The 12,922-nt window shown below is 45.2% G+C and overlaps 1 protein-coding gene across 2 annotated transcripts in view; it reads right to left on the bottom strand.

The window, feature by feature from the left end:
- cgnl1 (cingulin-like 1) overlaps nucleotides 1-12,093 on the bottom strand; it is a 28,507-nt gene extending 16,414 nt beyond the window's left edge. Inside the window, exons 1-8 of one of the 2 annotated variants that reach the window (XM_076727779.1) lie at nucleotides 11,945-12,093; nucleotides 7,993-9,706; nucleotides 7,714-7,808; nucleotides 5,866-5,971; nucleotides 5,582-5,671; nucleotides 4,838-4,974; nucleotides 3,447-3,585; nucleotides 2,674-2,886 (exon numbers count right to left, since the gene is read on the bottom strand). In XM_076727779.1, the coding sequence (XP_076583894.1) occupies nucleotides 2,674-2,886; nucleotides 3,447-3,585; nucleotides 4,838-4,974; nucleotides 5,582-5,671; nucleotides 5,866-5,971; nucleotides 7,714-7,808; nucleotides 7,993-9,654 (2,442 nt within the window). In that variant the 5' untranslated portion in view covers nucleotides 9,655-9,706; nucleotides 11,945-12,093. The remainder of the gene's footprint in view (nucleotides 1-2,673; nucleotides 2,887-3,446; nucleotides 3,586-4,837; nucleotides 4,975-5,581; nucleotides 5,672-5,865; nucleotides 5,972-7,713; nucleotides 7,809-7,992; nucleotides 9,707-11,944) is intronic. The other variant, XM_076727787.1, reaches the window with a different exon arrangement.
- Nucleotides 12,094-12,922: the final 829 nt, after the last annotated feature.

The following is a 12,922-nucleotide window of genomic DNA, read 5'->3' as shown; positions in this document are numbered from 1 at the left end:
ATGAAAAGATCGGAGCCTGTCCCGCAGGTCGCTGTAGAGATAGAGCGAGAGCTGAGTGAAAAAGGAGGTCCACAGGGTGCACATTCTTCAATTTGACCCCGACGTTCCTGGAAACAAACCCTTCCCTCTACTCGCCGCACCTCATCTTTCCACATATTTTGCATACCAGCACATGCTGACACGAAAGATCAAATCCACGGCCAAAATGTGCAGACGTCTTCAGTTACGGAACATTAAGAACTCAGATAAGTAACACTCACAATAAGCAAATTCATATCTTCTCAAGAAAGTATGACCAAGAGTTTTTCAAGCTTGATGAAATTCCACAGATTTCAACTGACTGAAAACACAATGCAGCTTTCAATTTAAGACACAAAACAGGCCTACCGCTCCTTTCAGGGGGTCAGCCACGCATCCCCTCTTTCTTCAGCATACTGACCCACTTATTCAGCATGTCCCAACCCCCGCTGCTATTATTGTGTGAAACAAACTCATCATTCATCAATGACTGAGGTCCGCAATTACCCCCACTCTTTCAGGGCACAGAAAGAAGAGAGGACAACGCAGCTCAGGAACGGCACCTCATTAGATTAGTGATGGCTTGCCACTGCAATTAACTAGTATACAGAGCAATTTAGTGCTCCAGTTTCCAGCATTCTTCTTCGCATGGGCTGCTCTGGTCACCGCACTGGGCCACTCAATGGAGGGAAGCAGCACATTGGTTAGAGATGAGGCCAGAAAAATAAAAACAATGCCCAGTTCACCCTGGCTGCTATTTTAACTCTGTGTGACAGCTTCGCACAAAATAGTGGTGTACATGAGATAATAAGCAGTTTCCCCTTTTAATGTCAGATTATCTCATAACCTGCAGCTCAAACTAGAGTCCACATGCTGTGAACATTGTGGACTTCAAAATGCATCAGGTTTCATGGGGAGATTTAACTTCTGGTCTCCAAATGGCTCCCAAAGTCAGACCCAAGGACAGAGCATTAATTCAAAGACACAAACCAAAGGCTTCCATGAGCGAGAACTCTTTCATATCTTAAAAGAGAAACAAACAATGACTTCATCTTGCCAAGTGTTTACAAAGCACTGAGGGTAAAACCCCTGATGACAGAGTCCCTCGGGGGAGCAGTACCTCTGTTCGACAAAAGGAAATGTTCTCATTGCCTCTTGCTGCAGAGCGCTGCTGTGGACCCCCACCAGGCCTGCAGGAAGCCCAGAACAAGGACAACTTCCAGTCTTTGAGACAAACAGGACACACGTGAGTCACACGGCGACCTACTGAAAACAATGTGTCTTCAGTCCTTTCAGTGTCTTGTCTCCTGCCATGCACGTCTCATTTTAACTCGCCTTCCTCTCTCTGGGTTTTCATAACGGAGGGTTCAAAGAGATTTATAATTCTGAGAAGCAGTTTTCCAGTTTATTTTTTTTGCAAATGTAGCAGAAACAGAACAGTGTCTGCGTCAATTTCTGAGCATATCAAGGTCTTTCACTGAGAGTGTGACTGAGCTACAACAGTCATCTTACACGCAAGTCAACTCCCAACAGTTTCATATGCAATTTGTATCTAAATTTTATCATCAAACACTGTTGTTCCTATAAAACATTCCTCCCAAGAGGAGCAAGATGAGATAAGAAAACACCTCCGCACTTGACTAGCAAGAAAGACTTCCCATGGAAAATGATGACGAGCTACATTTAAGTGTTACACAGTGTTTCATTTTCATTTTATCAGTCTGTCTGTTGACGCAGCTCAAGTGTGTGAACTCAAGTTCAGCTTCATTTCCACGAGTCACTGGTGCAGGTGAACGTGCTCTCCGATGCTGATCAGTGTGTTTTAACCATTCTGCTCATACAATGCAATTACATCACCATAAAAAACGGGGACGTTTAAGATCATCAGCATTTGTCTGCAAGGCAGCAAAACTGAACTGGACTCTCTGCTTTATGACTAACACAGCAGATATGCACAAAAAACATCTGCTTATTGTTTCATGTTATGAAATCTATGCTCAAACAAGCATAACTGGAATTTACAGGGTTAACAGAAATGTGGGAGGAACTGTAAACACTGAAATGGCTAACTTACTTTTCAACATGTACATAAGGCTACAGTGGTACTACTGAGACATGAAATGCTTTCACTCAACGGGACCGAAGCAAAATCACGCTGTTGGATGGTAAAATGTTTGAAATTATTGTTTCTGGACTTTTCTTTGCCTGAAACAACAAATCGTATGTTAACATCTTGAATTCAACATTTCCTCAAAGGGAACGGGGCCCCTTTGCCTCCTTTTCCAGCTCTTGCTGCAAATGCTTTCCACAGATATACAGTGATACTGATTTCAAGTGCCAAACTCACTCTGGATACAGTACATCCTGCCTGCTCTAAACCCAGTGTCTCAGTATTTTGATGCTGATAGCGGAAGTGTAAATAAAGGCACTTCAAAGCTGCGCCCAGACCTCTGACATATGGCACAACTTGCAATGCAAAACACACACAGACACAGTTACAGCTCCCCTGATGCGGCGCTTATCTCCACACTCCTCTGTGACAGGGTGTGTTTCTGTAATGGGGGAGGACGAGAGTGAAGGAAATGAGGAGGAGGGAACACAAACTGGAGGAGAGAGGGAGGAGGGAGGGAGGGGAAAAAACGAGAGGCTGATTACCTGCTTGGCCTCCTCCACAGACGCCTGCAGCCTGCTTATTTCCTTCTCGTACTGCTCCCTCATCTTGTCCACCTCCTGATCATGAGCGGCCACTTCCTCCTTCAGGGCTCCTTTCAGAGCTGTCAGCTCCCTCTCTCGCCTCCTCAGCATCTCCTCCTGCTCCTCCTTGGCAAGGAGAACTTCCTGCATCTCCAGCTTCAGCTGCATCATGTCCTGCAGAAAACAAACTGTTTGGTAACTTTTTATCACTTCAGAATTTGAAGCATGAGACTGGAGGCGACCTGCCGAGTTTGACGGTGACCCTGCTGTTTGCTGTCGTCTTTGGTTCAGCAGACTTTTCTCATCGCAACCACATTCACTAGACTGTTTGAAGATCTAACATTTGTATTCTCTTGTTTGTTGGTTCATTGAGTTTATTCTGTAGTGTCTCCAGAGAAAGAAACCTTCGCCATATGATGCTGTTATTGAGGTCAATATTGTATTGTAGTATAGGATTTAACAAATCATTGAGTCCCTTCAAGACAGGCTTGTCTCTCCGTTGGCTGCGTTGGAGTTTAAACATTTGAATACAGCGTGAAACAGAATCTTACCAACTCACTCCAAAGATACATTTTACTGTATGTGTTTATGCACAAGCTTTCAGTGTTCATGAGACAGAATAGAAAAGCTTTCATCTTTCACGGTGAGCGGTTGCCATGAGCCACATGTCCCACAATCTTAGAGCCAAACGAATGTCTTTTTTCCCTTCTAGATCAATGAACACTGTGCATTACCGCCATGAGGATGTCTTTCTCTCCATCAGCGCCCGACTTCTTGGCTGAGTCGAGCTCGTCGTGCATCTCTGACAGCTGGTCCTGCAGGTCTCTGATCTCCGTCTGGTATTGCTCCCTCTCCATCTTCACCTGGAACAGCCTGACGAACCAGACAACACGTCACCACACAGTGCAGGCACTCTGCATGCTGTAGATATGCACATACACACCAGCACACCTGCACCTTCGCACATACAAATGGCACCACCTGTGCTGGGTCTGAATGTGAGGCCCACAGAGCACAGAGGTTAAAACGGATAAATGAACGATGGCAAACCAATAATGTCTAAACCGCCTCTACAAGACAACTCTGAGGGGGAGGGTGATAAGTGATGTGAGGCACCTCGAACAAATCCCCACACGGTCATGTAGACTGAATCAGAACATCTATTCCTGCTGGGAGAACAGAGGAAGAAGCTCTCTGCAGCTGACCATGTCATGTCCCTGGTTTGATTCCAACTGGAAACTTTTCTGTCAGCCTCGTGTCCTGTCCGCCTCCTCACTATCAACTGTCCAGCGAAGGCAGAAATGCCTAAATTAATGCTAATAAAAGAACAGGCTTATAGGGGCTAAGTGATGTTTGGTATTGGGCCTTTCCAAGAAACACAGTAACGCTGAAACTTTGGATGACAATCAACTGAGAAACAAAACTTCACAGTACAGTTAACAGTAAAGGCTCAACACAGACAGCGCAGCATTCAATGGCACTGAAATCCACACAAGTATGACAGCAAGCTCAAAGACTTTCCTCCAATTCCTATTTGAAATGGAAGTGGAGAACCCTAAATGACACCAGCAAGCTTCGAATAGTGGCAACACTCACATCAGTCAAATAACAATAGTTGTATAATATGTAAACCATTAGTTAGACAGTTAGTGCTGTCAGAATGATAGTAAATCAGTCACCCAGCACACATTAATATGGAGGATGAACGCTAAACCTAACGAACCACAGGGGACACAAAGGGCTGTATAATAAGAACTGACATGGTGACCACCTCAGTAACTATCAACAGTGCCTCCATCAACAGACATTTTTTACCTGCTCTCAAGGAGCTTCACCAGGAGGGCCTAACATGTAGGAGGTTCATGCTACGATCATGCTACAGGATCCCTCACCAGCTTCCCACCACAAAACTGCCAGTTGTGTTCATTGGAGTACACAACAAAAACAGAGATCCCAGTAAATGGAGCTGAACTTGGTGTACAGTTCTTCTAGCCAGGGTTAAAACGTGTAAAAAACACTTAGCATTGACCATTAAAACAGCCAACACAACATTCTGGAGATGATGAATAAAGCTTAGCTAGCTGATTGATCTACGCTGATCCCTGGTCATTGTCGTTTTGCTTACTCTTCGACTGTGTTCTGGAGCTCAGTCTCTGTTTTGGACAGTTTTTCCTTCAGACGCTTGCACTCCTCTGCACTCCGCTCCAGCTCCTGCTGCAGCTCCTTCAAACCTGCTACTGTCCTCTTGTCAGCCTGATTTTTCTGTTGGTGAAACACACGTATGTTCATGCTGACATGCCAATGTAGATACATAATATCTAGTATTTTACATCTCCAGGCTTTTGGCATTTTGACTGAACTGATGGTCATTTTCAGCGTTGTGTTTTTTAGTAGCAGGATCTGTTTTAAATATTGCAAAAGATCCCAATTACATGGAAAATCTGTTGCAAAAATTTGAAAACCATCTTACCCCAAAGGAAATGCATTCCCCACAGTGGCACCCAGTTTCAATTATTTAACTTTTTATGCAAACAACAGTGTTTTGAATTCCTGCTTCCTTTGCTGAAGCACCCACACAACACAGCATTACAGGCTTTAAAGAGACTGTCCTGTTTATTGTATTACTCTGTGCGTGAAAATGTGCCTTTGTGTTAAACTAAGCTAATTCTACATTCAACCAGGAGTCTCAAAATATAAAAAAAATATCTCTTTAAATTCAACAAGTTACACAGTAATCCCATAGACCTACTTTTCAAAGAAACCACTGATTAAAGGATATTCTCAGACAATAACACGTTTAGCAGTAAACTGACATGCCAACTTAAACGGGCTAGTGTCAGAGGCACAGTCACAGTTAGACTGTTGTTACCTCCAGTTGTCTCTTCAGTTCGGTCATTTCTTTCTCCAGTTCAGCATTTTGCTCCTGCAGAGCTTTGGCCTGTGCTGCAAAATCCAGGGACTGACAGAGGAAGACAGACATTTCAGTGCTGCTTATTTCTTATTGAAATTCAAAGAGGGTAAACATTCAATAGCTGAAGGCGTCTGCAGTGCAAAGCAAACATTTAAAGATACCCGTCTGACATGTAGCTGGCATATCAAACAAGATACCAGAGAATTTTTTTTAAAAATTACAATGATATGACAATGTCTCACTTTGCTGTCGCCTTGTGAACTCGCTGTGGCCCGAGACTTCAACGTCTGTATCTTCTCAAAGACGAGGTTGACCTTTCTCTTCGTCGTTTCATCACTGTCGTTGTTTCTACACACACACAAACACACACACACACACACACGTTTGTTAACACGCTCTGGTTATTAAAAGGTAAAAAAAACTTCTCTCAGTGTTTGGGGGATCAGGAATCAATTGCAGGCTGTTCTGGGAATGGACTAATTCATTCCCAGATTAGAAAGGGTCAGGCAGGATCAAGCTGCTTTGATGTGTCACCTCGCAGCACACACAGCTTCATTACACCGTCCAATAAACTATGAGGCCCATGAGCGGAAGAATCAAACATACAGACGCTATAATGGGATTGCTGCAGGGTCTAATTTCATAACTGTGTAAATTAGTAGGAAGCAGAGCTAGAAGAGTTGCGGCAGCCAAGCGGGGGTTAATATCTCAACTGCAAATGCTCTCAAACATAATGCAAACTATGAGAGATTGTAGGAGCTTCTTTTTTAAAAAAAATACAGATTGCTTGCTTCTGGCATTCAATTATACAAACATTTACTGCAAATGTAGTAGTAGTAGTAGTTGTAGTAGTTTTGCTATTTTGAATAATCCTGGATTCTTGTAACAAAACCAGTCACACCCACACATGTTTTCACACAGGCCCATCTCTCTGACGGTGGCATACTTAAAGCAGCAAAGTGGAAACTTGTAACAGTGTTGTTCTGGTGAGTAAAAACCTTACATTTTATAAACATCTGCTTCTCAAGAGTTGAGCAGAGCTGCTTTGTCTTTAGTGTTAAACACTGAACATTTCTGAGTTTATCACCAGATGTTTGAAAACCCAAAGATTGAAGGATTTTCTCAACCCACAGAGCAACATTTTATCCTTCAGCTAAAGTGAAAACACCAGAATCCACAAAACTGGAGTTGCAACACTTTCACATGACAGCAGTGAGATATTATTTCAATAAATAATTCCCCGCCCCCCCGAATCCCTCTTCTCCTCATACAGATGATTTTCATTAAACCTTTATGAGCCCTGTAGGTGAATGTTTGTCTTCTGGGTCTTGGGAATGTAACTCAGTTTCAGCCTCAGCACTTCCATCTGTGTTTCCTTTCCTTTGTCCTGTGACTCCTGACCTGTGGCCTGACACACCCAAGCAGTTTCCTGTTCCCTTTCTACATTACCACAAGAACTGCAGAAACCTGAAAACTGTTTCTTGCTGTGCAACTAATGCAACTGCAGCAGAGTACAGGTTAACTGTCATAAGTTTTCAACTCCAACAATAATTCTTGACTTGCTGCCTTCATTAAAAGATGGTAAAGAATGCAAGAATCTCGTCATAATTGACTCCACCTAAACTGCACTTAACCTTTTAACCCAACATGCCTTTCCATGAGTTGACAGGCAGTAAGTGTCTGATTACAGAAGCAAACAGAACGTCTTCCCCACTTCACGCTGCATCAAGGACAAAGCAGGGAGAGAAAGTGGGATTCTGCAAGAGAGCAAACTCCAGACAGCTGGATCACTCACAGCCTGGATGGGAGGGCAGAGGAGCACATTCCTTCACTTCTATCACAAACAGCTCAACTCTGATAAAAACCATTTATGTGCTCCCACAGAACGGTCTCTCCCTTCATGATGCATGGCCTTATGGTGCAACAAGCTGGATTTGGGCTTTAGAGCGAACAATAAGCTCAGTTCATGATTCTCACAGCCCAGGATTAAGACCATAACATTTTCACAACTGGTGACGTTTCTTTTATGAGTATGAGCAAATAAAGCAAAAACGTAGATTGAAAACAGCAGAAAAGTCGAGATAACTCACCCATCCTTCAGGTAACTGAACAAAATTTGTTTAGCTGTCTCTTCATGTGATTGTTGTGAAAGCTCCTGTTGACCTTTCAGAAGATCCGGTGTCGCCTGGAAATGACGGGAAATTAGAGGGAGATCTTAATAAATGACAGAGGTCGTACGATTGTCCCTAACAGATCCTCATTTTGATACCACTGAACACACGATCAAATAAGACAAAGAACAAAGACATTTCAGATTCCTAATATAAGATCCCATCATAGTGCTAGAGCATGGCTCTCTGGCTTCTTACCTGAACATCTGCCTCCGTGCTGGGCTTTTTGACTGCAGTGGAAGAAGGCTTGGACAGCGATGTTGACAGCGAAGATGTCGAGACCTTTCCAACTGAAGAGGCGCCATCCTCACCCTCATTACTCTTGAATGGTAGCGAAGAACGAGTTTGTGGCTTTTTGTAACCTTGTATGTAGCCCACACCTTTAGAGATGGTGCTCTGGGGGGAGCCAGGCGCACTGGTGGCACGAGAGGAAGTCCTGGATTCGACCTTACCATCTACGGTCGTGAGCCAGGAGTCCTCACTGCCGGCTGTCTTCTGCAGGCGTAGCTGTGAGGGCCTCAGGACATGCTCCATTGATGTGCCTCTCTGGCGGCTGAACTCGTTCATGTAGCTCGAGTCATCTCGCAGGCCGAGGGCACTATCCACGCTGCGTGAGCGCTTTCTGTCCTCTGGATTGATCCTGTTTCTGCGCCCCGCCCTGCCCCTGCGCTGGTGGCTGCCATCTTTGCCATCAAACTTCTCAATGAGCTCATCAACACCAGGAATGGAGCCCGTGTCAATGTCTCTGCCTGAACCAGCAAGAAAAGGAATGTAGCGGCGGTTCTCGTGGCGGTTGATGGTGTCTGCATAAAGCGCTTCCATCTGTTCATCCACCTGAGTCCTAGAGGTGGAAGATGAGGAGGAGTGGCGTGAGCGGGAAGAGGACTGAAGAACCGGCCCGCTGGAGTCAGTCCTGCGCAGAGGAAGGACATCAGGCTCATGGTGGGTGCGCTCCAGGCTGGAGTTGGTGCTGCTCATAGAGCTGGGGGATCTACATGACGTCTTGCTCTGCTCACTCGTGGGACTCAACACAGTGGAGGGCTGACATTGGGCTGGAGGCACTGGTTGGTGCTGAGATTTTGAGCCTGGCTTGGACTGAGGTGTATTCAGGTTGGTGAGACGTGGTTTGGACTGTGGCTGAGCCACTTGTGATTGTGTCCTGGTCTGAGGCTGCGCAATCTGGGCTGGCGGCAAAGACTGGGGCTGGGATTTCGGCTGAGGAAGGGCTGCCTCACTCAGGCTCTGGGACGGAGGTTGCCTTTTCTCTCGCTGCACAGGAGCTTTATTGTGGTCCAGGCTTGATGACTTGGTTTGGGACGGTGCCGGCACAGCAGATCGGGAGGAGGACCTCTGCTGTTGGTTCCCAGTGTCAGCCAGAGGCAGAGGCCTTGAAGGGAGGCTGTGGAAACCATCAATGTTCAGGGAGTTGGTGTCTGGATCATATGGCTGCAGTATCTCAGGATGCTTCTGAAAGTTCAGAAGGGAGGATGGTTTCTTTCCTTGTGAATCTGCGATGCCATTTTCAGGACCAGTGTAATGCATCATCTTCTGAGACCTGTACTCCATGAAGGGGCTGTTAGAGCCAGCCTCCTTTCCTCCTCTGAAATCATACTCCTCGTAGTTCTCAATAAAAGAGCCCTCTGTGTCGATGTAACCATTACTGTCAGGGTCCATATAGGACTGAGGACCCCTGTCCTGGTTGTTGAGAACTACGTAGGGGTGTCCATCTATACCCTGTACGCGGATGCTGAGACCATATGTACCAGCTCCATTACCGTGGGGCCTGGAGGGGCGGGACGGCTGAGTGTGGCCCCGCTGTGGTCTGCTGTTAGGAATGCCAGTCACTCTGTAGGACTCCATCAGGAATGCAGAAGGAAAATAAATCCCTCTCCCTGGATCAGGTGGCCCACCGCTGAAACCAAAGGTTTAGACAGGCTGTATTAGTCAGCGGTGAGACACTACATAATTCAGCATAAACAAATGTCTCCTAGTTCCACACTCAGCCACTAATGAAAACTTAAAGCCTTGCAGCATTGAATTACACCTTCCACTTTCATTTTCTTTTCTTGTTTTAGCGTTCTTGATGTTTTCTCCCAGTTTTCTCTTTCCTGTCAAGCTGCTCGATTAATGTGCCCTGACCAAATGAAGAATGAGACAATAAACTCCCTGTGCTGTCTGCAACATCTCAAAAGCCACAATATCGCTGACAATATGAGTCAACATCAGCCAGTGCGTGACTAACAGGTATGCTATAACAAAATGACTGTTTACCAAGCATGACAAAGAATATAGTTAAAAGAGGTGAAGAAAAAGGGATTGGAAGATAACACTCTGACGTGAGTCAGTCAGACCGGAGGAGAAAGTGCAAACTCTGTCAATGGTTTCTGTTTTGAGTGAATGTGCAGTGTATGCGTGTGTTTGTGTGTGCATACACTGTGTACTTGATCCTTGTCAAAGTCATTGTGATTTACAGCCCACGCTCATGGGTAACGCCATGAAAAGGGAGCGACATAATCGTGTTGGGTCCAATTTAGTCATATTTAGAATAATTGCGGGGTTGTCAAAGTTGATAGATTTGCAGCACGATCGTGAGAACACAGCTGGCAATAAATATCAAACTGTGTACAAATATTAAAGTAAGCTGCTGAATATTCTTCAGAAACATTTATGCCTGGGAAGCCGACGAGGACAAAGCCATCATCAGCCAGCCTGTGTTTCACTGGACAAAGGGCTTTTAACAGGTTCCTGTTTGCCTTGCTGATAGGGTCCCATTCTACCCAGTGTTACAATACAAAGATGCACCGAGGCGGGCCTGGAGGAAGGACACTGATAAGACTGACAACAGAGACAATGCAGGACACAGCACATTAGCATGAAATAGGTACAGACAGGTCTATGGACCAGCCTAGTTAGAAAGACCATAGCACCAAGTAAGGTTGGGCGATATGACGATATGTAGCTTGAGAAGATATACATTTGTTAACTGACACAGACTTCACCGTAGTGTTTGTCTCGTTGTCTTGTATTAGGCCATTGTGGGCCAATCAATAAGCAGGATAGCTCTATGGTAATACTGCATGTTTTGTTTAATAAGTTTTGCATCGACATGTTTAAGCACATTCATTTGTCAGGTATTCAATTTGCCTCCTCAGTCTAAAGCAGACATTGGCTGTTCTTGTTTCAGATATGGTGGCCTGCCTCAGTCTGTGAGGATGGTGCAGCTTCTCACAGGAGGGAAGAAGAGGGTCTCAGCAAAGTGTCCCCTCCAACAGGAAGAGTGCAGTTGAGGACAGATTAAAGCTAGTAGATCTTTCACCCTCAGTGTTACATATATCCAAAACACAAGGGCTCCAACAAGTGTGCAGCCTCTTTCCTCCCATTGTGTTTTTCAGTGAATCTCTCACTGAGCTGCCCCACTGTCCGTTAGAGGCAGTGCTGCCTTCACTGACCCCGGTGCTGCGGAGCAGAGAGGTCAGCACAGAGGACAGGCTGGATGTCAAGGCCCTGGCTTTGATCTGTGCGGAGGTTCAGACTGCAAAGATTTAACAGAGCAGATTTTTATCTGCTCATGTGAACTGATCGGCTTTCTGTGTCACACAGAGACCACAGTTTGTCTTGATAGCTGCAGCGGCTCACGGGACGACATCAGGAAAAAGACTTGTTTTCACAGAGTGAACGCAAAATCTGGAATAAGTCACTCAAGAGCAGGAGGATTGACACTGAGAAAGTTTTATAAAAGTTACGTAACATGACTGGGAGTTGACTAATGTGGAGCGTCAGGTAAACTCAACACGAGCGCACAGGTGCGAGTGTAAACACAGTTAAAACACGGCGCTAAGGTGTAAATCACAAAGGACAAACAGCTTCACAGCAAAATGTCCAAGAGGACAGTGGGTTAGTTCTTCAGACAGGTTGGTTTGACGCAGTTCGTGCTCAGTGCAACAGGTGGTGGGAAACACAGCAGCCTGAGATTCACTTTAAAACTTCACAAAGCCATGAGCCACCCCAGTAAGTCCAGTTTAAAGCAAGTTAAAGGAACACTTTTGGTGTTAAATGTTCAGTTTGTTTGCCTCTTATTGAGTTTAAAGCTGTTAACGCTCCCACAGCAAAGTGGACATCTACAACGGAGACTGTTCGCTACTTTACTCACCAGCGTCGTCTGTCGCTCTTGTTCAATTATCGCAGCTTATAAACGTTTTGTTTAAAATGCTTTATTTTATTTATTTTTAAAAGATAAAATGTGGAGCAAAGTGCACCACACCGCAGCCTGCTAACTTCTTTAGTCCTGCGCTGTTTTCTAGGAGAGAGCAGGACAGTGTCAGAAGGACGTCCGACCCTCCGGGCCGCTCCGCCCCTCGAAACAAGCGCACAAACCCGCCCACCCACCCAAAACCACCGGCTCCGCTGGTCCAGGAACAGATTGCACAACATGGATCCTCCCAGAAACCTTAGTTAGACTTCCCCCAGGCCCGGCCGAGCCCAGCCCGGCTCGGTTCAGCTCGGTTCAGCTCGGCAGGGTCCTGAGAGGCTCCGAAACCAGCGGAGACAAATGGAAGGTGGGAGCTGGCACCCACTCCCTTAATTCGTCTTTCATGACAGCTGATTATAAAACAGATATCATTTCTATTAAACTGAATAAACATCATTTTTAGGCCGACAGAGAAAGCGATGGGAGCCTCGTTTCTTGTGTTTGGGAGGAGCTGGGCCAACATAAATAACTTTATCACAAACACACAAAGACTTCAAAACTTTGGAGGTTTGAGTCACTGTTTTGCTCTGAGAAAGAAAGAGTACATGGGTGGACCCTGTAGATAATAATCCTCATGTAGCTTTTGGAGAAATACTGTATGAATAAGCCAAAAACGCCCTACTGAAATATTTCAGAAACACTGGCTCATTAAAGTAACAGGTTGCGTATGTTAACGTTCAAGAATGGCTGCTCGTTTCTTGTACAAACTAATGGCTGCATGAGTTCTTAATTCCCTGGAAGAATACACACGCGTATGACTCAAACCCGATGTTCAAGTTTAATTATTTGCACAGTGCATAAATGCCATTTGAAGCTGCATGTCTTTAAAAACCTAGAGCGTCATCTAGTGGATAGTAAGATGACCTGAATGCGGTTAGT

Source organism: Chaetodon auriga, chromosome 1 (assembly GCF_051107435.1).
Source record: "Chaetodon auriga isolate fChaAug3 chromosome 1, fChaAug3.hap1, whole genome shotgun sequence".
Lineage (NCBI taxonomy): Eukaryota > Metazoa > Chordata > Actinopteri > Chaetodontiformes > Chaetodontidae > Chaetodon > Chaetodon auriga.
This window is presented reverse-complemented; position numbering and strand designations above follow the sequence as displayed.